Source organism: Peromyscus eremicus, chromosome 8a (assembly GCF_949786415.1).
Source record: "Peromyscus eremicus chromosome 8a, PerEre_H2_v1, whole genome shotgun sequence".
NCBI lineage: Eukaryota > Metazoa > Chordata > Mammalia > Rodentia > Cricetidae > Peromyscus > Peromyscus eremicus.
Genome location: NC_081423.1, coordinates 53,139,452 through 53,163,984, shown reverse-complemented (window position 1 = coordinate 53,163,984; position 24,533 = coordinate 53,139,452). Strand labels below are relative to the sequence as shown.

The 24,533-nt window shown below is 47.2% G+C and overlaps 2 protein-coding genes across 3 annotated transcripts; one reads left to right on the top strand and one right to left on the bottom strand.

The window, feature by feature from the left end:
• Positions 1 to 138: 138 nt before the first annotated feature.
• On the bottom strand, positions 139 to 10,988 carry Ctdnep1 (CTD nuclear envelope phosphatase 1). The gene is made up of 8 exons (XM_059271024.1): positions 10,036 to 10,988; positions 7,327 to 7,393; positions 7,112 to 7,230; positions 6,848 to 6,919; positions 2,347 to 2,463; positions 1,830 to 1,941; positions 1,166 to 1,250; positions 139 to 576 (listed from the first exon to the last, which is right to left on the bottom strand). The coding sequence occupies exons 1-8, from the start codon at positions 10,135 to 10,137 to the stop codon at positions 516 to 518; spliced, it is 735 nt and encodes a 244-aa protein (XP_059127007.1). The 5' UTR covers positions 10,138 to 10,988; the 3' UTR covers positions 139 to 515.
• A 42-nt stretch (positions 10,989 to 11,030) lies between these two features.
• Elp5 (elongator acetyltransferase complex subunit 5) lies at positions 11,031 to 24,213 on the top strand. Of its 2 annotated transcripts, XM_059271022.1 has the most exons (8): positions 11,031 to 11,418; positions 11,570 to 11,630; positions 11,720 to 11,800; positions 16,880 to 17,100; positions 20,871 to 21,052; positions 22,749 to 22,844; positions 23,171 to 23,271; positions 23,852 to 24,213. In XM_059271022.1, the coding sequence occupies exons 1-8, from the start codon at positions 11,373 to 11,375 to the stop codon at positions 23,964 to 23,966; spliced, it is 903 nt and encodes a 300-aa protein (XP_059127005.1). In that variant the 5' UTR covers positions 11,031 to 11,372; the 3' UTR covers positions 23,967 to 24,213. The 2 variants fall into 2 exon arrangements, with proteins under 2 accessions (XP_059127005.1, XP_059127006.1); XM_059271023.1 differs by lacking the exons at positions 11,031 to 11,418; positions 11,570 to 11,630; positions 11,720 to 11,800 and adding an exon at positions 19,033 to 19,267 and having other exon boundaries at positions 16,990 to 17,100.
• The last annotated feature ends 320 nt before the right edge of the window (positions 24,214 to 24,533 follow it).

Genomic DNA, 24,533 nt, shown 5'->3' with positions numbered 1-24,533 from the left:
ATTACAGGTATCAGGGAGTTTGGGGGAAGAAAAAATGAGGAAAAGTAAGGGAAGGACAAGTTTGAGGAAGATCCGGTGGCCCAAAATCCCAGGCTCCCACCCACAGCCCAGCCCTTGGAGCAGGAGTGAAGAATTAGATCGGTTTTGTACAAGAGTTTTTAAAAAATCAAATCACAACAAAGTTGACTTGGCTTCTGTTGAGCCTCTGGGATGACCACGTCTGTCACTCAGACCACTCCTGCCTTCTCCACCAGACAGTTGAGCTCTCCAAGGCCTCCCCTGTCCAGGCCGGCATTTCCATGGAGTGTGAACACGAAGAGTGAGGCTGCTTCAGTCTGGCCCCATGTGTCCATCCAGACTCCATTAGTGGAGTGCAGGGCTCCGAGGGCAGAGAGGGGTAGGAGGGGCAGACCCTGCCCAGGCAGTCCTCACATCGGACAGGGCAACAGACGGCATCCCAAGAGTTCTCCCTCCCTTTCCCCCCCACCCCAGCTCAGGTGGAGGGGGGGCAGCCGTCACCAGAGCCTGTGTTGGTGAAGGTTTCGGCTCAGCACGGAGCGGACATCAGCAGTGAACCTGGAATGACAGGAACTTGCATTGGTGGAGCACCTTAACAGTTGATACCTTCACAATGGAGCCTCAGTGGAGTTAGGGGGGCTCAAAACTACTTCCAACAGTGAGACAGGCTCAATTGGATAGAAGCCAAATGACTACAAACAGCGAGCTCTGGAGTTAGTTAAGAAGACCTGGCCTGAAGTCCTGAAGGGCTTTTTTTTTTTTTCTAATTATTTTGAGACTCCCCCCAGCTCTTCAGTTTGGCCACTCAAGTGTTGCTAGATATGGTGGTACACCTGTAACCCCAGCTAGCAACTGGGAGGCTAAGCCAGGAAACTAAGGTCCAGGCCAGCACAGGCTACAGAGAAAGAATGTCTCAAACAAAACTTTTAAAAAGAGGAAAAAATGCAGGGCGGTGGTGGTGGTGAACGCCTTTAATCCCAGCACTCGGGAGACAGAAGCAGGAAGATTTCTGTGAGTTCAAGGCCAGCCTGGTCTACAGAGTGAGATCAAGGACAGGCACCAAAACTACACAGAGAAACCCTGTCCCAGAAAAGAAAAAAAGAAAAAAAAAAAAGACCAGGAAGTACCTTCAGGTGACTTCCCTTACCTGAGGGCATCCAGCATTGGGAGGAGGTTGAGAAGCGCTGTGTCACTGGGGTCACTGAACCAGGATTTGATAGGGATGGCATTGTCTAGGGTGGGTAAAATTACAGTTGAGAAGAGGTAAAGAATTCAAGAAAGCCTGTGAATTTGTCCCTAATATTATTACTTAAAAACCCATATACCTCACCCACCAAAAGTCACCAACCAAGTAAAACACTTACTCCTCTCTAAATGTCAAACCCAATTATCAATAGACTTCACAACAGTTCCAACTGCCACTGTGCCTCACTTGAAGCCAATTGGATAGGAAAGTCCCATTTATAGGACAGACACCTAAGTGTGGCGACCTCATTTGATGAGAAACAACTTACATTCAGACTTGGAGTACACAGGGAGTCCAAACTCTAGGGCTAGGACCCGGGTCTTCTGCCTCCTAGCTCTGCATTCCACCCCTCAAGGAGTCAAGGAGCTAGGGGTAGAGCTAAACAGCATAGTGCTTGCCTAGGATTTAGTGAGAGGCCCTGGGCTCCATCCCCAGAACCACTAAAACAAAGTCAGGTCAGGCCAGTCTGGTTCTATAAAGAGACCCTGTCTCAGAAAACAAAACAAAACTCAAAGTCCTCAGAACCACTTCCTGGTCCTGCCAGACTCACCACCTCGGCCCGTACCTGGGTGGCTCCTATAAGCCCCGGGGGAGTTATCCAGGATCACAATGCTGGAGAGGTCACTGTGGACCACAGAGAGGTCTTTGATGTAGCTGCCCAACTCCAAAGTGCAGTGCTGAAAGGCAAAGGACAATGGAGCACACCCCCCATCCCCATGCCCACCTCCACCCAGGACCAGGTCACCTGCCTCTCAAACCTGATTCTGGCAATGGAGCACACCCCCCATCCCCATTCCCACCTCCCACCCAAGACCAGGTCACCTGCCTCTCAGACCTGATTCTGGCAATGGAGCACACCCCCATTCCCATGCCCACCTCCCACCCAGGACCAGGTCACCTGCCTCTCAGACCTGATTCTGGCAATGGAGCACACCCCCATCCCCATGCCCACCTCCCACCCAGGACCAGGTCACCTGCCTCTCAGACCTGATTCTGGCAATGGAGCACACCCCCATCCCCATGCCCACCTCCCCACCCAGGACCAGGTCACCTGCCTCTCAGACCTGATTCTGGCTCCTTACCTGTCTATAGTATCTCCTCTTAAGAATGCTTCTGCTATTGTCCAGTTTATCTGCCACAGCAGAGCCATAAATTTCCATGCTTGCTGTAAACACCACGAGCTCATACCACTGGCTTACCTGAAGTAGATTGGAGAGGAATAGAGATGTCATACAAAGTAATCGTTTATTTAGACATAATGGTTCTTTTTAAGACTAGTCCTTTTGACCTTCAAGTAACATCAAATGTCTGTGAAAATGCAAAATATTTGGACCCTCTGCCAATCTTCAAACTCAGTTTGAGGCAACCACCACCCTCAAGATTCAAAGATAAAAACCCAGAAGTGCAGGATGCCTGTGAAAGAATAGAGTTCTATCACTGTAACAAAAGAACCCCAGCTACTCAAAGCCATTCCCTTACCTCCCTATAGATCCTCCTTCACAAAACTGCCCTTACCCACTGTCCTAGTTTGCTACTCTGTTGCTATAATTAAACACTGACCAAAACCAACCAGGGGAAGAAAGGATTTATTTCATCTAATAACTCCGAGATCACACTCCATCACTGAGGGAAGTCAAGGCGGGAACTAAAGCAGATACCACAGAGGAACGCTGCTTACCGGCTTGTTTTCCATGGCTTGCTCAGTGTGGTTTTTGTTTGGTTGGTTGGTTGGTTGCTTGGTTGGTTGGTTTTTTAGAGACAAGGTTTCTCTGTGTAGCTTTGGAGCCTATTCTGGAGCTCGATCTGTAGACCAGGCTGGCTTCGAACTCACAGAGATCTGCCTGCCTCTGTCTCTCGAGTGCTGGGATTAAAGGCCACCACTGTCTGGCTCAGTGTGTTTTCTTACTCAACATGGTACAACCTGCCCTGGGGTAGCACTGCCCTCAGTGGACTGACAACTACCAAGTTGTCCACTTCTCCAACCACAAAGACAGCGTCTACTAGGTTCTTAGCCTTGCAGACATGAGACAACTCATTACTATCTTAACGTAAACTGAATAATAAATTCTTTTAATACATATTCATCCTATCAGTTCTGTTCCTCTAGAGAACCCTATTACAAATTTGCAGCAGAAAATAGGATCCTGCTGTGACAGAGCTGACCATGTTGATCTGGGGGAGGACTGTGGAAGCATTTGAAACTTTTGAGCTGGGAAAAAAGCCACTGAATGCTTATTGCTTAATGGGCTGTTCTGGGCGGAGCTTAGAAGGTAATGCTGAGGGGCTGGAGAGAAGGCTCAGTGGTTAAAAGCACTTGACTGCTCTTCCAGGGGTCTAGAGTTCAATTCCCAGCAACCACATGGTGGCTCACAACCATTTGTAACGGGATCAGAGTCCTTCTTCTGGTATATACATAAAATACATGAATAAACAAATCTTTAAAAAAAAAAAAAGTCAATGCCGAGAACTGTGCAAAGGCTGGAAGCCTGGCCTGTAAAGTTGCAGAGGGAAACCAAGACTACCCGGCCATTTATGTACCTATTCTGCTGTTCTGGATTAAGAATCACAATCTGTGGACACAGCACCCACATCAGACAGTTCACAACTAACTGCCTGTAACTCCAGTTCTAGGTGCTCCAACACCAGGCCTCCATGCGCACCAGGCATTCATGTGGTATATAGACATACATACAGGCACTCACATATATACATAAAATAAAAATAAAACAACTCTTTTAAAAAGAAGAATCTACGGGCCGGGTGGTGGCACACACCTTTGATCCCAGCACTCGGGAGGCAGAGCCAGGCGGATCTCTGTGAGTTCGAGGCCAGCCTGGCCTACAAAGTGAGTTCCAGGAAAGCTTGGTCTACAGAGTGAGTTCCAGGACAGGCTCCAGAGCTGCACAGAGAATCTATGAACCAAAGCCAGGTATGGTGGCACATACCCATCTTTAGTCCCAGCGCTGAGGAGGCAGAGGCAGAGAGGCAGCGGCAGGTGGACCTCTGTGAGTTTGAGCCCAGCCTGGTCTATAGAATGAGTTCCAGGACAGCCACGACTACACAGAGACCCTGTCTCACACAACAGCAGTCTGTGGAAGAGAAAGCTGTGCTTCAATGGAACAATGGATGCTGGTTAGCTAGGGATGGAGAATCAACTGTGATGAAGAGGAGACCAGCATCACTGAGGTGAAATCTTAAGTATTTCCTCAGGGTTGGTACACAGAAGTTATGGTCTAGAACTTATAAGTTATGGTCTAATTAAGGCTACATCTAAAACTGGCAGCCAAACTTTGTATATATTTCAAAGTCCCACACCATACTACTGGTTTGGGTGGCATGAAGGCTACAGAATTAAAGGGATCATGGAGAAAAGTTGAGGCTTGGCACTGTGAAAGGCCAGGAGAGGCTATTGGTGAAGGAACAGCCTTAGTCACTGGAAACTCCAGTTCCTGAAAAGAGGCTAGGAGGCAACTGGTCAACGTGCAACCTCAGCTGCCACAGAGACCCTAGCATAGTGTATATGCCAGGACCGTGGGATGACCACAGAAGGCAGTGGCAGATGTGCAGCAGAGCTGGCCTGTGCCTATGAGACCAGCTGTGTGTGCTACCAATGGCAGAACTGGAGAGGTGAAGCTGCCCAAGTTCCCTGGAGCCCTGGAGACCAAAGGGAGTCCCAAATGTCAGACATTGAGCTGAAGACTTGATTTACACCACTGATGTTGGTTTTGCTATGATTTGATTGCAACTGCCCTGGTTCCTCCCTCATTAGTAATAAGAAAGTAACTTGTGCCAGGCAATGGTGGCACATGCTTTTAATCTGAGCAGGGTGGGGTGGAGGTGTTGGTTAGAGGCAGGCAGATCTCTGTGAGTTGGAGGCCAGCCTGATCTACAGAGAGAGTTCTAGGATAGCCTGTCTGGAGAGTGGAGTGGAGGTGGGGGGGTTAGTAACTTGTTTTCGATTTTACAGGAAGCCACAGTTAACAGTTAACAGACTCTGAATATTTTAAAGAGACTTTGAACTATTTTTTTTTAGAGAGCCAAATGGATGGAACAGCCATTTGTATCAAATTATGGCTATCTACATCCATAGGTGTAAATATAGCCCTCAGAGAATTTTTTTTTCTTTTTCTCTTTTTTTCTGAGACAGGGTTTCTCTGTTTAACAGCTCTAGCTGTCCTGGAACTTGCTTTGTAGACCAGGCTGACCTGCAAACTCACAGAGAGCTGCCTGCCTCTGCCTCCTGAGTTCTGGGATTATGGTTATCCTCCACCACCGTCTGGCTGAGACTTTGAACTTTCTTTCTTTTCTTTTTTTTTTTTTTTTTTTAAGATTTATTTATTTATTACGTACACAGAAGAGGGCACCAGATCTCATTACAGATGGTTGTGAGCCACCATGTGGTTGCTGGGAATTGAACTCAGGACCTCTGGAAGAGCAGTCGGTGCTCTTAACCTCTGAGCTATCTCTCCAGCCCCAAGACTTTGAACTTTTTTTTTTTTTTTTTTTAAAGATTTATTTATTTATTATGTATACAGTGTTTGCCTGCATGTATGTCTGCAGGCCAGAAGAGGGCACCAGATCTTATTACAGATGGTTGTGAGCCACCATGTGGTTGCTGGGAATTGAACTCAGGACCTTTGGAAGAGCAGCCAATGCTCTTAACCACTGAGCCATCTCTCCAGCCCGACTTTGAACTTTTAAGTGGTTGAATTTTTTAAAGACTAGGGGACTTTTAAAGTTATATTTTATATTATGAAATAAGTATGAGACTCGGGGGAATAAAGTTATGGTTTTTAAAATTTATTTATTTGCATATAAGTATCTGTCCCTGCATATGGTTATAGCCTCTGATTTTTTTCTATTTTTTTCAAATTATGTTTATGTGGGTACTTGTACACATCAGGTCCTCTGAAAGAGTAACAAATACTATCCACCACTATCCATCCATCTCTCCTGCCCAAGATTACGCTTTTTAAAGTGGCACGTTATTTTGTCAAGTGACAAGAGATGGACTATGACTTTGGTTTTAATGTCACCTTGCCACATGTTCTAACCTGCTAGAACCACCAAACAGGGTGCTCAATTAAAGAGCTGTCCTGACTGCTTTAAGTGATATAGGCAGACCCACCTTGAGAGTTGGTAGAACCTTCTGGTAGCAGCCCAGGTAAGAAAGCATGACAGAAGAAGATTATTTGCCTCTTGCTCGTCTGACCCTCCCTCCTGCACTGTGCTGATTTACCCTGCTGCTGCACTGCTTCCTTCACTAATGTTACAGCCAACATTTGAAGTGTCTATCATGGACTAAGGACCAGCAGCTCTTCAGGAACCTTCCAAGGTTTCAGCACCAGCCTCAAGAACTGAGCATCTGCCAGGTTCTTAGCCTCTCTGATACGAGACAGCTCACTACTATTTTATTGTAAGCTGAATAATATATACCTATATGTTTATATTCTGTTGGTTCTGTTCCTCTAGAGAACCCTGACTACTACGCCAACTTCTCACCCTTTTCTCCAGTTTCCCTAAAGACTCAGAACCCAGACCATTCTCTCACCAGGGAGCTCCCATTAGCTCATACACACTCACCACTTCTAAGAAGAAATCCACATGGGGTCTCTTATGTACAAAAAACCGGACAGGATGTTTGTCTATGACCACCTGCAGAGGAACAGGGAAAAATGAGCAAGTCCTCAGCACCACCACAGACCTTGCCCCCCATGCCACCACCGGCTTTTCTCCTTCTGGCTGATCCTGGTGCCAGGTCTTACCAAGCCCTGACCTTAAAACTGGGAAAGAGAGTTTATGTCTGGACACAGTGGGAGGAGTAAGTATTTCCCCATCTCCACACACCTTGAGGATGAAATCAGGAGGTGTTCCAGGCCTCACTGTAGGCCTCAGGACCCCATCATGGTGAGAGTGAATCAGTGTTTCATCCAGATCCAGCACCAGGATCTTCTTCTTCACCTGGGCTGAACCACAATGGGAAGGAATTACACCAATGACCTGGAGCCCAGAGCTGGAGCCTACTTCACCTCCAGGATGGTCTTCCCATCCAACATACTCACCTAGTCGATTCCGGGACAAAGGAGATAAGGGGAGGATATCATATCGAACAGTTTGATACTGAATTACCTAAGAATAACAAGAGAAAAAAATTAGAACACCTTATAAGGAAATCTTTCCCGACAATAATAATAGCAAATACTAAACATTTACCATATAAGATTCAGGACCTAGGGCTGGAGAGATGGCTCAGAGGTTAAGAGCACTGATGCTCTTCCAGAGGTCCTGAGTTCAATTCCCAGCAACCACATGGTGGCTCACAACCATCTATAATGAGATCTGGTGCCCTCTTCTGACCTGCAGACATACATGCAGGCAGAACACTGTATACATAATAAATACATCTTAAAAAAAAAAAAAAAAAAAGATTCAGGACCTAATGTATAATCCTAATAGTGATAAAGGTGAAGTTCAATGGTAGAGCACTTGTCTAACATGCAAGAGACTCTAGGTTCAATGCCCAGCACCATAAAACAAAATTTAAGTAATAATGTAATTATCCTTGTTTAACAAATGGTCTTCATGCCTAGGACTGCACAGCTAGACTTATCTCCCTAATTAAAATGAAAACTCCATGAGAACATGAATTTCCTCTCAATCATGCCCATTTTTTCAGTACCTCAAAAACTGCAGCAAGGATAATGAGTTAATAGCAGACTGTGTCCTCTTAACACGATATCCTGCCACACTGAACAAAGAAACACGCAGGTTCCCCACCCTCACCTCAGGGGCTATCCACGTCCATTCCCATCATCTCTCATTGGGAACCAAGAACCCCAGACCCTTGTGGGCAGAGACTAGGAATCAGGAAAGGAAGTCCTTGGATCACCGAGGGCAACAGTGATGAGGGAATCCAGGGCTTGTCAGGTCAGCTAAGTTCCTCTGGCTACGGGCCATGAGGACTATTTTAACCAGCCACCTGTCCACTTCTGTTTCTACTAGCCAAGTCACAAGTTGTAGTGAATCTCTGAAGAGCCTTTTTACCCTGGTACCCAGAGCAATGGAGAGGCAGTGTCAAGTCCTGCTTGTCAACCTGACAGGCTATAGAGAAGGCCAAAGTGGAGTAAGGACTGTGGGGGAAAGGGGAAAGGGGACAAGGACATCACTCAAGCTTTCCAGCTCTGCTTCTCCAAGGCTTCTCTAGAAGCTATTTCCTAACCCCCAGGGCTTCTATGTAGAGTCTGGCAAGTCCCTCTGTTCTTTTCTTCTACCATACAAACGCTCTCCAGTCCATTCCTAGGCCCTTAGCCACACATTCCCTACTTGAAAACCAAAAGGCCCTCTCTTCTTCAATCCCAAGGCATCTGCCCTTCTTTTCTCCCTGAGCCTGTGATGAGGACTGCAACAGCTCGGGTGTCCTGCCCTGCTATCTCGGGTTGCACATGCTGGGCATGTAGGGAATGCTCCAAGTATCGGCCAGAAAGGGCGTGGGGAAGAAAGCAGACTGGAAGGAAGGCAGGACAAAAGGCTGTGGGGTCAATGATGTACAAAGAGCAATTTAGGAAGTAACTAATCTTCCAATACATGGACTAGAGCACTACTCCCTACACTCAAAACAAGAAAGAAAGAAATGAGCTGATAGAAGAGGGAGGATTCTCGGGACAAGGTCAGGAAGAAAGGATAAGCAGCAGAAATCAACACATAAAATCACAGGAGTTAGGCCCATACTATGTCAGCCTTGCACACCCCAAATCTTTCATGAATCCTACTGCTCTTAGACTAGGTGTGCTTACAACCACCACCACCCAGAATAATCCTCACCCTAAACCAGGAAGTGGAAGAAATCAGTCAAGTCTACTGCAAGCACCAAAGACTTTCTGAGAATTCTCTTTGACCTAGACTGCCAAAGATTACAGCCAGCTCACTCATTTTCCCCAGAACCTGACTTGAGGAGATTTGCTCAAAGGGGTGATGAAAACATAAGGGCACATGGATCAAGTGATGTTAGCCGAAATAAATTTTACCTTGGAGAAAAGCTTGAGGGAGAGAACCCAGAGATGCTTGGGTTCATCCAAACCTCTACACTCCAGGTATCCCTTCATAATTGCTAGAGTCTCCTGGAGAAACATGCCCACCTTCCGATGCAAGCTCTCCAGCTAACAGCTAGATCTTCTAACGAGACACCCAACTTAATGTGCTGCCTCTTACAACTAAGAATGCCCATTATAAAAGCATCTTTTTCAGTCCTAGGGTCTCAACAAACCCATTTACACACGCCATAGGTTTCCAGAGCCTTTTTGGAGGAGTTCCTTCACGACCAAGGCTTTTTTTCCCCCCAGGCTCCCATCCCTGCTACATATGCCCTCCTACACACAGTCACCACTGACAAAGGAGCCTGGCTCTTTCAACAGCAGGGTCTTTCCAGAGCCCACATCAACAGTTCTGGCTACCAACAAACAGGTGTTCCCCGCCTCTTGCTTTCTTTAGCAACAACTCCAGCTTTCTTAAGGAGAGCAACATTCTAGCCCCCAAGAGCTGCCAAACAAATCCTATCCCACCTAGGCAGATTAAAAAAGAAACCAAAAGCACTACAGACCTTGGTTCTTTTATAAGGGTCTAGCCCCTGCTTAAAGGTGTCCTACTTCTCCAGCGGGTAAAGCTCTGACCAAGACTCCGTTCCTAGGCCCAAAACAGAGGCCCAACACTATCCAAAATTTCATGAGCACCGCGGACAGAGATCCCCACCACTGCCAGCACCCACACAAACTCACCGTGCGGATCTGCCTCCGCAAAAGGTAAATAAAGAAGCTCCAGAGCTTGGCGGCGAAGGCCACGAACGTGCGCAGCCCCAGCAGACACTGCGTCCGCATCATCCCGATGACCCCGGCACCGCCGGCCCCGGGGCCCCCGCGGCCCAGCTCCGCCAGCCCCCCGGGGGCAGCCCCCCGCCGCCGGGAGGGGGAACGGGGGCCCCGAGCGGCAGGAGAGGCTGCAGAGATGGGCACGGAGTGGGTGGCTCAGAAAGCCACCCCCAGCGAAGGGAAAGCCCCGCGGAACCGGGAGCCGGGGGACTGGCGTGGGCAGCCCGCAGGGGCCCACATGAGCGGGAAGTGGCAGCGACGGCTTCGCGTGGGCTGCAGGCCGAAACAGGTCGGGCTCGGACGGGGTCCTCCGAGACCAGGAGGGAAGGGGATGGAGAATTGGGGGAGGGGGCAATGGGGGAGGGGGCTAGGGAGGAGGGAGGGAGGGAGATGGGAGGGGAAGGGGGAAGCGAAGGGTGGCCCTCTGCGCAGGCGCGCTAGGGGTCTGCCCCGGGAAGGGGGCGGGCGGGGGCAGCGGCGCGCGCTGGGCCACGACGACTCTTGGGGACTCTTGGGGCCTCTGAGCGCAGGACCAGGGGAGGAGGGGGAGGGGGAGCCGAAGGGCGCGGAGCGCTGGGCCGGGGTGGCCTCCCCCTCCCCGAGGTCGGGGTCTCCTAGCCGCTAAGGAGCGGGGCTGCAGGTCCTGCAGCTGGGCTTCCCACTCTGACAGGCGCCATTTTACCGCCCAAAGGGCTCCCTCCTCCTCGCTTCCCTCCTCCTCTTCCCCTCTGACAGTACTTCCGGTAGTGACGTGTATTCACTTCCCCGGGATGGCTGGGCCCGCAACTCGTTCTAATGAAGGAGGGTAGAGTTAGGGAAAGCTGAGGGAGCCCAGACCAGGCATGCAGCGTTGCGCACGCGCGCAGGGTCCCTGCTGGGCGGGACCCGGAGCCCGCCCCCAGCGGTGTGGGCGGGGCCGGGTGACGTCACTGGCCCCCGGGTTCGGACTGTCTGGGGGAGTGGGGCTCGTGCGACCCCTATCTGCATCGCACTGACAACTGTTCCAACGGCCCTTCTCACCCCAGTCGTGGGGCAAGAACTGACTGGGGATGTCTTCTCCACGACTGGGTACAGAGACTCGGGAGCGTCCCCTCCGAGGGAGCCCCGCTGAGAACACGGAACATAAAAAGGAAAAAAAACCCCTCGTTCCAGACTTTGCGGGCCTTTAATGGGGGGGGGGGGAGCAATCGTAAGTGCCCCGCCTCCTCGGCCGTGACGACATCAGGAAGCGTCCGAAAGCGTCCGAGATGCTGGACTCGCTGTTGGCCCTCGGTGGCTTGGTGCTTCTTCGAGGTGAGGAGTAGAGGCACGTGGGGGGAGCCTCGGGCCTGGCTGAAGGGGCGGAAGGCCTGAGGCTGCCTGGCTAGGGGTGGAAGTCGCGGTGGATTATGAAGCCGGGGACCTGAGGGCTCTGTCGGAGTCACACCTGCTTGGCTCTCTACAGATTCCGTGGAGCGGGAGGGGCGAAGTCTCCTAAAGGCTCTTATCAAGAAATCTGCACTTCGGTGAGTTTTCCTGCGGCTTCTCTTGGTCCTTACGGGGAAGGGCACTGGCGCCCCCACTCTTCAACATATCCCCATCATCTTTGCTCTAGTGGGGAGCAGATCCACGTTCTGGGCTGTGAAGTGAGTGAGGAAGAGTTTCGCGAAGGTTTTGGCTCTGATATCAACAGCCGGTAAGTAGAAATTAGAACGGGTTTCATTCCGGCCACAGTTGATACGGAGCGTCTATTCAGCGAAAGCGCAGACTCTCGGATTGTGTGGAAATGGGATCGTATGACTTGGAACAGTAGAAACTATAAACAAGACTATCGAAGTTCTAGAGACTTTAGCCTCAACTGGCCGACTTGACTGGAGAAAAGGGATACAACAGTGATGAAGAGGAACATCATGAGGCCATAGCTCACTAAACAAAACAGAGCAGTAGACTCATTTTCTGGAGTAGACTATAAAGATATTTTTCTGTACATAAGCATTCTGGCTTTAATGTTTGCAGGTTAATAAATAGTCAATCAAGAAACGGCAGTTTCTGTTATAGTGATGCCGTCATCTTTCATAAATATCCCTGCAGTTGCTTTGTTCTGGGTCTTATTATAAGGCTCAGGACTATAGACGCTAGAATTGAGTTGAAAACACAAGAAAAAGATAAAGAGCGTACTAACTCCAAAGTGTAATAGGGTAAATTAACCTTTGGACAAAACTTTTTCCTTTTTATTTTTTCAATCCTCAGAAAAGAAAATTTAGTTGTTAAAAAAAAAAAATGTGATCTCATAATAGCCTCCAACTCTTATCAATCCTGTCTCATCCTCTGAGTGCTGTGATTATGTTACAAGCCACGTTGAATTTATAAAATATCTTTTTTTTTTTTTTTGGTTTTTCGAGACAGGGTTTCTCTGTGTAGCTTTGCGCCTTTCCTGGAACTCACTTGGTAGTCCAGGCTGGCCTCGAACTCACAGAGATCCGCCTGGCTCTGCCTCCCGAGTGCTGGGATTAAAGGCGTGCGCCACCACCGCCCGGCGAATTTATAAAATATCTTTAATAAAACAATGTCATAAGGCCACTGTGGCAGTACACACCTGTAATCCCTGCACTCAGGAGGCAAATACAGGAGATCTTTGTGTGTTCCTAGCCAGCCTGGTCTGTGTAGTGTGTTCCAGGCCAGTCAGGTCTACATGGTGTGTAGCTGAAATGTTTCTCTGGCCAGTGGGGACACACACCCCACACTCCCACCCCCGCCTTTGTGGTCCCACAACCACTTACAAAATAATAATTTAGAGGCTTAATATTATTTACAGACTGTATGGCCTATGGCAGGCTTCTAGCTAGCTAGCTCTTTCATCCTAAAATAACCCATTTCTGTTAATCAGTGTTTTGCCACAGAGCCATGGCGTTGCCGGTCTGCTGGCGTCTTGCTCTGCTACCCCAGCGGCTGTCTCTCTCTGTCCTCTCCTTTCTTCTCTAGGATTTCCTGCCTGCCTCTAAGCTGCCTTGCCATAGGCCAATGCAGCTTTATTTATCAACCAATCAGAGCAACACATATTCACAGCATGCAAAAAGACATTCCACAGCAATAGCGAGACCCTGTTTCTAAATAAATAATAAATGTAAAACAAATAAAATAAATCTAAAATTTTAAATGATTATATCCTCAGACTGCTTTCATGGCTATATGCTAAAAAGACAAAATGACTTTAAATTTTTTTTTGGATTTTTTTTTTTTTTGATCTTATGTATATGAGTGTTTTGTCTACATGTATATATGTGTACCATGGGCATGCTTTAGCGCCTGCAGAAATCAGAAGAGGGTGTTGAATCCTCTGGAACTGGAGTTATACATGATTTGAACCACCATCAAATCAGGACCCTCTGCAAAAGCAACAAGTGCTCTTAACTACTGAGCCATCTCTCCAGCCCTTCAGGACAAAATGATTTTCAAATGACCAACATGTCTACAAAGAGAATGATACAGTATGAAGACAGAAGTACCAAGTCTTTTATCCCATTTTCATTACGTATAGAATCAAGTGATGAGGTAGTGTTTTTAGCAAAAATGGTAGAATCAAGTGATGAGGTAGTGTTTTTAGCAAAAATGATCTTCAGATTTCTAATGGGACAGTTATGGCTAGTTTTTGGTTTTTCAAGACAAGGTTTATCTTTGTAGCCCTGGCTGTCCTGGAACTTACTCTGTAGACCAGGCTGGCCTCAAACTCACAGAGATCCACCTGCCTCTGCCTCCTGAGTGCTGGTATCAAAAGCATGTGCCACAACACTTGGCAAATTTTTTTTTAATTAAAAAAAAAATTAATTTTTAGATTTCTGTAAAAAAAAAGTCTCGATAAAACCAAAAAAAGCTGGGTGGTGGTGGCGCATGCCTGTAATCCCAGCACTCGTGAGGCAGAGGCAGGTGGATCTCTGTGAGTTCGAGGGCAGCCTGGTCTACAGAGTGAGTTCCAGGAAAGGCGCAAAACTACACATAGAAACCCTGTCTTGAAAAACAAAAAAAAAAGAAAAGAAAGAAAGAAAAAGAAAAGAGAACAATAAAACAATAATAATAGTAATAATAATGATAATAAATCACAGGGACTAGAGGGTTGGCTTGGCAGGTAAGAGTGCCTTCTACCCTTGTAGAGGACCTGAATTTTGTTCCTAGCGCCTATTTAGGGCTGCTCACAGCCACCTGTATTTCCAGCTCATGGGTATCTGGTGTCCTCTTCTGGCTTTCTTGGGTACCTATACTCACTTGCACATAATTACATACTCACGTATATACATAATTAAAAGTGAGATAAGCTTTTTAAAAATTATAAATTTACAGGGCTGGAGAGATGGCTCAGGGTTAAGAGCACTGACTACTCTTCCAGATGGCCTGGGTTCAATTCCCAGCATATATATGTTAGCTCACAACTGTAGCTCCAGTTCCAGAGAACCCAACACCGTTACACAGACATACATGCAGGCAGAACACCAATGCATGTCAAATAAAAATATAAATAAATTATAAATTTACTTTAGGGACTAGAGACGGCTCAGTTGGTATGGGAGTGCTTCCCTGGCATGCTCAAAGCCTTGGGTTTGGTCCCTAGCACGATATAAACCTGTGTGGGTATACATCTGTCATCCCAGCACTTGGAAAGTTTAGACAGGCAGGTCAACAATTTGAGGTCATCCTTGACCACATAGCACTTTTGAACCCCAAAACTAGTAATAGCAGCAGTTGAAGGAGCGGGTAGATCTTTAGGAGCATCAGATTACCTGAAGCTGGAGCTCTAGGCAGTTGGGAGCTGATGGGAACTGTGGAAATGAGGATTGGTGACAGCTAAGACAATCCAGAAAGGGTCCCAGAAGTTGAGAGTAATGGGAGTAAAAAGGTGGACAGTGTGTCTTAGCACTAGAGGACCTACTGAATGGTAGAATAAATAAACTCTGCCCTTTGGGTTATTCTGAATGGTGCATAATTCAGTCATAGAATCCAGGCTTGCATCAGCACTAACTGCAGGGTACTAATGGACTTGCCCTAAAGGCAACAGGAACACCAGAATAACATATGACAAGGCATGAGAGGTCAGGTAGATAAAGAGGTACCTGACTGTAAAAAGGTCTTACAGAACACAATAGAGGTTTAGATGTTATGCCAAGAACAGTTGGGAGGAGAGTTAGTCACACCATGCCTCTTCGAAACACTAGTCCATTGGTTACCGTGGAGGGAATGTAACAAAACAAGGCAGCCTGGAAGTGGAGACTAGTTAGGAAGGTTAGTGCAGTATCCAGGTTCACTCACTAGATCAGTCTGTACTGAGCACCAAAACCAAGAGCTATGCCCAGACACTGGTGATTAGAACAGTGGATGAGACTAGCTTGTTTCCTGCTCTAGTAAATCGTAGAAAACAATGGAAATGACAGAGCTCTTCTGCATGGCAGGATCCCCGGGGGCGGGGAGGGGTTGTTTTTGTTGTTAGGGTTGGGTTTGTTTTTTGAGGCAGAGTCCCATTACATAGCCTTGGCTGGCCTAAAACTTGCTGTATATGGGGGCTGGAGAGATAGCTCAGAGGTTAAGGGCCCTGACTGCCCTTCCAGAGGTCATGAGTTCAATTCCCAGCAACCACATGGTGGCTCACAAACATCTGTAATGAGATCTGGCACCCTCTTCTGTATACATAATAAATAAATAAATCTTTAAAAAAAAAGGGCAGCCGGGCGGTGGTGGCGCACGCCTTTAATCCCAGCACTCGGGAGGCAGAGCCAGGCGGATCTCTGTGAGTTCGAGGCCAGCCTGGGCTACCAAGTGAGTTCCAGGAGAGGCGCAAAGCTACACAGAGAAACCCTGTCTCAAAAAAACCAAAAAAAAAAAAAAAAGACTAAAAAAAAAGGGCCGGGCGGTGGTGGCACACGCCTTTAATCCCAGCACTCGGGAGGCAGAGCCAGGCGGATCTCTGTGAGTTCGAGGCCAGCCTGGGCTACCAAGTGAGTTCCAGGAAAGGCGCAAAGCTACACAGAGAAACCCTGTCTCGAAAAACCAAAAAAAAAAAAAATCTTTTAAAAAAAAAAACTTGCTGTATATACCAGACAGACCTTGAGCTCACAGAGAGCTGTCTATCTTGGCCTCCTGAGTGCTGGGGTTAAAAGCATAAGTCACCACTGTCCCACCAAGATTTCTTTTTTAATAATGTGTTTGTATGCGGATATGTGCATGAGTGTAAGTGCCCATGGAAGTGAGAAAAAGGCATCAGATTCCCCTGAAAGTCCAGTCATAAGCAGATAGGAGTCTACTAGGGACTGAACTCCAGTCCTCTTCAAGAACAGTATACACACTCTTAATTACTAAGCCAACTCTCTAATCCCCAGAAGAGGAGTTTAGAACAAATGTCAAAAAGGACTTTAAAGGGTAGAATTCCTAGTTAGGTGACTCTGGACGAGGTCCAAAGTCAACCTTAGAATTAGGTTATGAGACACCAAAGTCTGCCGTCAGTTACTAAATCCTTTCAGTAATTAGCTTTCACTAATATTTAAGGTGTTGGTGAGAATTGGGGGGAGGGGGGGAATGTCCAAAAATCAGGAAGAGGCAGGTGGTGATGGCATACACCTTTAATCCCAGCACTGAGGAGGCAGAGGCAGGTGGATCTCTGAGTTTAAGGCCAGCCTGATCTACAGAGTGAGTTCCAGGATATCCAGGGCTGTTACACAGAGAAACCCTGTCTGAAAAAATAAATCAGGAAGAAGTTCAAGGTTGTAACATGTCTTCTGTTCTCCCTTTCTAGCCTGGTTTACCATGACCTCTTTAAAGACCCTCTTAACTGGTCAAAACCTGGCGAAGCTGTTCCTGAAGGACCTCTGGGGACCTTAAGGGCCATGTGCAGAAGGACGGATCCTGGCCCTGTCACCATTGCTCTGGATTCTCTGAGCTGGCTCTTGCTTCACCTTCCCTGTGTCACACTCTGTCAAACCCTGCATGCTCTGAGCCAGCCACGTGTCTCCCCAGGTGAGCTTCCTCCTTTTGTTAGGTGCCCTCATAGAGCTCCTGCCAAAGAATGTCGCCCCTTCCTTTCCACTCCAACAAGAGGTACTAGGGGTCTCCAGTCCCATATTCTACCATCTCCTGAACTTTTTAGGGAGAATGGGAGATGGAGTGTTGATTGTTGGAGATTTGTTTTTTTAAGACTGTGTTGTGTCTAGCTTGACATTGTGAGGCACACCTTTAATCCCAGCACTCAGGAGGCAGAGGCAGGTGGATCTCTGAGTTTGAGGACAGCCCGGTCTACATAGTGAGTTCTAAGACAGCCAGAGCTACATGGTGAGACCCTGTCTCAAAAAACAAAAACAAGGGGCCGGGCAGTGGTGGCCCATGCCTTTTAATCCAGCACTAGGAAAGCAGAGATAGGCAGATCTCTGTGAGTTTGAGGCCAGTCTGGTATATATAGCAAGTTCCAGGACAGCTAGGGCTACACAAACGCTGTCTTGAAAAACAAAAGCAAAGAAAAAACTTGTATCTTTGTGAGTATGCATACCCATGTCTGTGATTATATGCAAATGTGTGTATGCAGGTTCACGTACCTCTGCAAATGGAGGCCAGAAGAGGGAATTGGTTGCCTTCTCTGTTACTCTTTGTCTGTTTCTTTGAAGAAGAGTCTCTCCCTGAACCTGGGACAACTTGAATGTTGTCAGCTAGGCTGAAAGCTAGCAATCCCCAGCTGTTCCCCTTGGAGCTGGGGTTACAGCGTGTACCAGGACACTGGGCTTATTACTTGGGTGCTGGGATCCAGATCTGGTCCTTAGGATTGGGAAGTAAGACCCCTTAAATGCTGAGCCATCTCTCCAGCCTTGGTGCTAGAACTGTACCACCACACCCAGGTAAGAGAGGTACAAGGTTTTGTTTTAATTTTCTTTATGTGATTTTTTTTTTTTTTTTTTTTTTTTGGTCTGTCTGTCTGTGCAGCACATTGTGGGTGCCTGGTGCCTGCAGAGGCCAAAAATAGGGCACTGGATCCCGTGGAACTGAAGTTGCAGGTGGTTGGTTGTGAGGCACCAAGAGGGTGCTGGGGATGGGGCTCAGGTCCTCTGAAGAGCAGCCAGTGCTCTTTCCTGCAGAGCATCTCTCCAGCCCGGTCATTGTTTTGCTTTGTTCTCTTTATGTACCGGTTGTTCTGTGGGTTGTTCCGTCTCTAGGTCTCCACCTTTTTTTAGTGTAAGGTCTCATATATTCCTTATGGCCAGAAGAATGGCCTCACCTGGTATGTAGCCAAGGACGACCTCAAACAACTTTTTTTTCCTGAGAATTTTATGTTGTCACAAATTACATCTTTATACATTATGTGTTCTTTTCTACATTAAGTCTCAGTGTACTAAGACGGTTTCTTTTGTTTGCTTGGTTGGTTTTGGTTTTTTGTTGTTACTGTTTTTGAGTTTTGGTTTTGGTTTTTTGAGACAGGGTTTCTCTGTGTATCCATGGCTATCCTGGAATTCTCTCTGTAGACGAGGCTAGTCTTGAAATCACAGAACTCTGCCTCCTCAGCTCTGGGATTAAAGGTGTGCGCCACAACCACCCAGCAAGTTTCTTTTTTTTTTTATTATTTGAATAATTTTTTAAAATATGTAGTTAAATCATATTTCCCTTCCATGCGCACCTCAAATTCATGGCTTCTTTTTCTTTAATTATTGTTACACAGATATATATTCCTAATTATATAACTACAGCCTGTTCAGTTCATATAATGTTACTTATATGTGTATGATTTCAAGGCTGACCACTTGGTATTCTGTAACAAATTGGGGGGCTTTTCCCTTGGGAAGATTGTTTCTCCCACTCAGGATTCCTTGCTTGCCTGTAGTTGTTTGTCTGGAGGCCCTGTGAAATGTTTTTCCTCTTCCATGTTAGCATGTCTGATGATGTCTCCTTTGTTTGGGTCTTGTTTAGGCAGCCGTGTTAATGAGACTTGACGGGTATAGCTTCTCTGACATTGCTAGAAGATGAAATCTCAGAGAGAGGACTTGGGAGATGGCTCAGCGGTTAAGAGCACTGGCTGCTCTTCCAGACGCCCTGAGTTCAATTCCCAGCACCCACATGGTGGCTCACAACCATCAGTAATGGGATGTGATGCCCTCTTCTGGTGTGCATGAAGACAGAGCACTCATAGACATAAAATACAGGGGTAAATAAATCTTTAAAAAGAAAAGAACTTCCTTTTTCTCCGGCTCTTACAATCTTTCCGTCCCTCTTCCAAGATGATCCCTGAGCCTCAGATTCAGTAGTTGTGTTGTAGATAAGTCAGTTGGGGGCGGCCACCACACAGTCACTTGTTCTCTGCATTTTGGTCAGTTATGGTTTGCTGTAATGGTCTCAGTGTAGCTAGATCCTGGTGACAGATGTACAGGATCTGGCTGGGCGAAGAGGTTGGATTGACCTTGAGCTTCTGATCTCCTGCCATTGCCTCCTGAGGCTAAGTGTAGGCCTGTACCACCATGCACAGTGAGTGTATATGCTGCTGCTTGTATACCAGGCAGGCATGCTTAATAACTGAGCCACATCTCCAGCTCCTCATTCACTTATTTTACAAATATAAACATAGGGCAATGTCAAGTACAGTTGTTTTTGTTTTTGAATTTCTTTTTCTTTCCTTTTTGTAAATTTTATTTATTATGTATACAGTGTTCTGTTTGCATGTTTGCCTGCAGGCCAGAAGAGGGCATCAGATGTCATTATAGATGGTTGTGAGCCACCATGTATGTGGTTGCTGGGAATTGAACTCAGGACCTCTTGAAGAACAGTCAGTGCTCTTAACCTCTGAGCCATCTCTCCAGCCCCTCAAGTACAGTTTTAAATAATGGAAAAATCAAGACTGACCTTACAACTGGGCCATTGCCTTATAGAGGCTTGTTCTCATAAAAGACACGAAGAAGTAAACCTGGCTGGAAGTGAAGCTCTTCACCCTCTTCTGGCCTCTGGACACCCACACACATCAATCAAAACAACCCATTTTTTTTAAAAATTAGACCTGAGTGTGGAAAGATACACTCTTGGAATCCTAGCAGGGGTAGGCTGATCTCTTATGAGTTCAAGACCAGCCTGGTCTATATATATATCTCGAGATCCATGCCAGCCAAGGCTATCTAGTGAGACCTTGTCTCAAAAATAAATAAATAAATGAGTAAATAAATAAATAAAATGTGCCAAATTGGGCCAGCCAGCATGACAACTTAGAGTAAAGTTGGGTAAAGATGCTTGCCACCAAGTCTGAGGACCTTTATTCAACGCTTGAGTCCCACATGTTGGAAGAAGAAAAGATTTCCAAAATTTAGCCTGTGATCTCCACAAGCATGCCATGGCACATGCACACCATGGAACATACACATGTATACATAAACACCCATAAATGTAAAAAATAAAATGTGCCAAAGTGTTTGGCAGAGTGTATCACACTGTTAATGTTCCCAGAGAGAAAGGAAGACACTACCTGATAACCACAGCATACAAGCAGTTCAGTAATTGATGAGGCTACAAAGTTTCCAGACATGCTAAAAGTAGTCATGTCATCCTGAAAGATAGAAGTCGGTGGTCCCTTGATCAGATCTGAATTGGATAATTGTTGGCTAGTAAAGGCAAAGAGCAGTGTGGTGGGATAGTAAGATTGGCCAAGGTAGGTCTAATTATGATAGGATGTGGTCCTCTCCTTTCTTAGCTTCACTGTTTACGCCAAGGTCTTCAGCTAAATGCTACTTTGTGTCTTCATGATCTCATTTCTTGTCCCTCTCCAGGTGCTGACTCCATAGTAGAGCAGGCACGTGTGCTGGGCCTGATACATGAAGAGCTTCATGGTCCCGGCCCCACGGGAGCTCTGAGCACCCTTGCTCACACAGAGGTGACTCTGAGTGGTGAAATGGGCCAGACTTCAGCCTCCATCCTCTGTCGAAGGCCCCACCAACGTGTAACTTACCAGGTCAGGAAAGACAACAGAGAAAACTGGAGATTAGGATCAGAGAAGGGCCACTGTTTAGCCAGAGTGTCTATTGCTGTGACGAAACACCATGGCCAAAAGCAAGTTGGGGAAGAGAGGATTTATTTGGCTCACACTTCCATGTTGTAGTCCATCATTGAAGGAGGTCAGGCCAGGAACTCAAAACAGGGCAAAGAACCTGGAAGCAGGAGCTGATGCAGAGGCCATGGAGGGATGCTGCTTACTGGCTTGCTCCTCATGGCTTGTTCAGTCTGCTGTTAACATCCAGGACCACCAGCCCACGAGGGACCCCACCCACACAAGGGATCCCCACCCACAGTGAGCTGGGCCCTCTCACGTCAATCACTAATTAAGGAAATACCCTACAGCTGGATCAGACAGAGGAATTTTCTCAATGGAAGTTCTGTCCCTTCAGATGACTAGCTTCTATCAAGTCTACATAAAACTAGCCAGGATGGGGGCATGACAAGGAGAGCAGTACAAACTGATGTTCACTTACAGGACAGGGAGCAGGACGGATGGGGAGAGCAATACAAACTGATGTCCACTTCCAGGACAGGGAGCCTGACGGACGGGGAGAGAGTACAGACTGATGTTCACTTACAGGACAGGGAGCAGGACGGATGGGGAGAGCAATACAAACTGATGTCACTTACAGGACAGGGGGCATGACAGACGGGGAGAGAGAACAGACTGATGTTCACTTACAGGTGGAGGAAGGAGAAGCGGCAGTTCCAGCGTACCTAGTAAGCTCTAGGACAGCCTGGTCTATGTGAAACCTGAGATTCTGTTTCAGGAGAAGCAAGGAAAGCTGATCTAATTACTTGTGTGTTGTTGATTTGTTTGATTTCATTTTGTTTGGGGCAGGGTATGACTCTGTAGCTAGCTCTGACTAGCCTAGAACTGGATTTTTTTTTTAAAAAAAAACTTTGAACCTACAGAGATCCACCTGCCTCTGCCTCCCAAGTTCTGAGGTTAAAGACATGTACCAGCAGAGCTGGAGAGACAGTTAAGAGCACTGGCTGCTCTTCCAGAGGTCCTGAGTTCAATTCCCAGCAACCATATGGCGGCTCACAACCACCTGTAAGGAGATCTGGTGCCCTCTTCTGGCCTGCAGGGATGTATGCAGGCAGAATACTGTATACATAAGTAAATCTTAAAAAAAAAAAGACATGAAGCACCAGGCCTAGCATCCTGTTTATACGTTGTGGTGCTTGGAGGATCAGACCTAGATCCTTAAATGTGCTCAGCACACACAGTCGTTGAGCTGCATCCCCTGTGATTTCTGTCACTTTCCTCATTCAGTCCTCAGATACCCTGTGAAGTGATTGTTTTATCTTTGGTTTTTAGACTGGAAAATAAAATCCAGGGATGTTAAAATTAGTCACTTGCCTAAGTTAAGTAAACACCAAGTGAAATACCCAGGATTTGAACTCAGGGTTGCTCAACTCAAGAGCCTATAAACTAGCCAGCCATGGCGGCACACACCTTTAATCCCAGCACTTGGGAGGCAGAAGCAGGCAGATCTGAGTTTGAACCTCACCTGGTCTACATAGTGAGTTCCAAGACAACCAGGGCTAGAGAGACCTATCTCCAAAAACTTAAAGACCCCGTTAATAACCAGTTAAGGATGCTGTCTTATAGCAAATAAGTGAGGGAATATGCTTTTCTTCCCTAGACTTGGTGGTTCTCCATTCTTCCTGACTTCAGCCTGGATCTCTGTGAGCGGCTTCCCCTCCATTCTGAGCTACACCCAGATCCTCATACAACCCAGGTATCTAAAAGTAGCAGGGCCAGAACAAGGGTGTGAGCCTAGAGTCTGGCAAGGGAGAAAGTAAAGCTGGAGATTAGCCAGGCAGTGGCAGTGCACACTTCTGACACCCTCACAGACATATATGCAGGCAAAACACCAATGAACATAAAATAAAAATTATAAAGGAAAAAAAGTGCCAGACGGTAGAGGCAGGCAGATCTAGGACAGCCAGGGCTGCACAGAGAAACTCTGTCTCAGAAGGGGAAAAACAAAAACAAAAACCTAGAGATGTTGGGGGTCTGGGGTTGAAAAGTAGAACTGATCAGCAACAGCACTTGTACCTACAGGTGGATCCCACGACTCATTTGACCTTTAACCTTCACTTATCCAAGAAAGAAAGAGAAGCCAGAGACAGCCTCACTCTGCCTTTCCAGTTCAGCTCTGAAAAGTAAGGTTGGGCTGGGATCTCAGCATCTGGGTCACAGAAAGGTGGGGTGATGACAGGTTATTGATTAACCTCAAGATTTTATAGGGGCTGAAGTCCACCTCCAGAGACAAGTCTAGGGAGTGGCTCCCTACCCACCTATACAGGATTCCCACAATGATACAGGACCTCTCTGTGCTTCTCTCCAGTAGAGCTGGGGGCCCGGCTGAGCCGGACCAGATGGGGAGACGGCCCTTCTCCAGGCCCCAGTGCCAAAGCTAACGTCTGTGGGTGTGGCAGGCGCTGATTGCCAGGGCTCAGGAGCTGCTCCTGCTCTGTGCCTGGTGTGGGTGGATGGAAACCAGGGCTGAGGAATCCTTGCCTTCCAGTGCTCAGGAGTTGGGTTTTGTTAGAGCGGTACAAGACAGTCCCCATCGCAGGGCCTAGTGGTGCTTGAGCTCTCAAGAGCCTTGGAACTTAGACCGAGAAAATGACACAGAGACATGGGATGGGTCACCTAAGCGAGTATCACTGTCGCCTAGAAGGAACTCTCCAGACCTGACTCATCACCTACCCTCATCATCATCACATCTTCCTTCCTCAGACAGCAAGCTCTGCTCCGCCCTGGACCCGGCCAGACAACTAGCCACATCTTCTATGAGCCAGATGCTTTTGATGACGTGGACCAAGAAGACCCAGATGATGACCTAGACGTTTGACTAGACAAATGGGAGAGGAAGACTGTGGCTCAGAACCGTCCTGTTGTTCGCCAGGGACCTCACCTGGTCCCTCCCTCCCTGTGTTGCTCTGTCTGTGGAGGGCCTGTCCTGTGAGCCAAGGAGTAACATATAATTGGGGCAAAGAAGTGTACTGAGAGCATAGTGTATAGCAAGAGAATAAGAAACCCCCTCTTCCCATGCCCATTTCTAATAAAAGAGATGTATGTGTACGTGTATAAATTGAAAAGCTCCTTGGTAACTACTTAAGGAGTAGATGTTGGGGGTTGGGGCTGGTGAGATGGCTTAGCAGGTAAAGGTACTTACTTGCCACAAGCCTGATGACCTGAGTTCAATCCCTGGAGCCCACTCCACAAAGCTGTCCTCTGATCTACACACATAAACCCATATAGCATTTGGCCACACAGGATAAAGAGTTTAGGGGAGAATAGGTAATACCCTGAGTCAAGGCGTCAGGCCTAACAAAATGGGGACTAGAGGCCTAGAGGCCCTGCTGGCGCTGTAGTGCCAACTCCTGTGCAGGGATCTGAGTGTGGAGAAAGGAGGCTT

Excerpts from the sequence above, each read along its gene's own strand:
- Ctdnep1 (XM_059271024.1), bottom strand. The coding sequence starts at position 10,137 with ATGATGCGGACGCAGTGTCTGCTGGGGCTGCGCACGTTCGTGGCCTTC. Across the intron at positions 7,231-7,326 it reads TTTGTCCCGGAATCGACTAG|CCCAGGTGAAGAAGAAGATC; the intron begins GTGAGTATGTTG and ends ATTGTGGTTCAG. Across the intron at positions 1,251-1,829 it reads GGCTTATAGGAGCCACCCAG|ACAATGCCATCCCTATCAAA; the intron begins GTACGGGCCGAG and ends TACCCACCCTAG.
- Elp5 (XM_059271022.1), top strand. The coding sequence starts at position 11,373 with ATGCTGGACTCGCTGTTGGCCCTCGGTGGCTTGGTGCTTCTTCGAG. Across the intron at positions 11,419-11,569 it reads TGGCTTGGTGCTTCTTCGAG|ATTCCGTGGAGCGGGAGGGG; the intron begins GTGAGGAGTAGA and ends GGCTCTCTACAG. Across the intron at positions 11,801-16,879 it reads GGCTCTGATATCAACAGCCG|CCTGGTTTACCATGACCTCT; the intron begins GTAAGTAGAAAT and ends CTCCCTTTCTAG.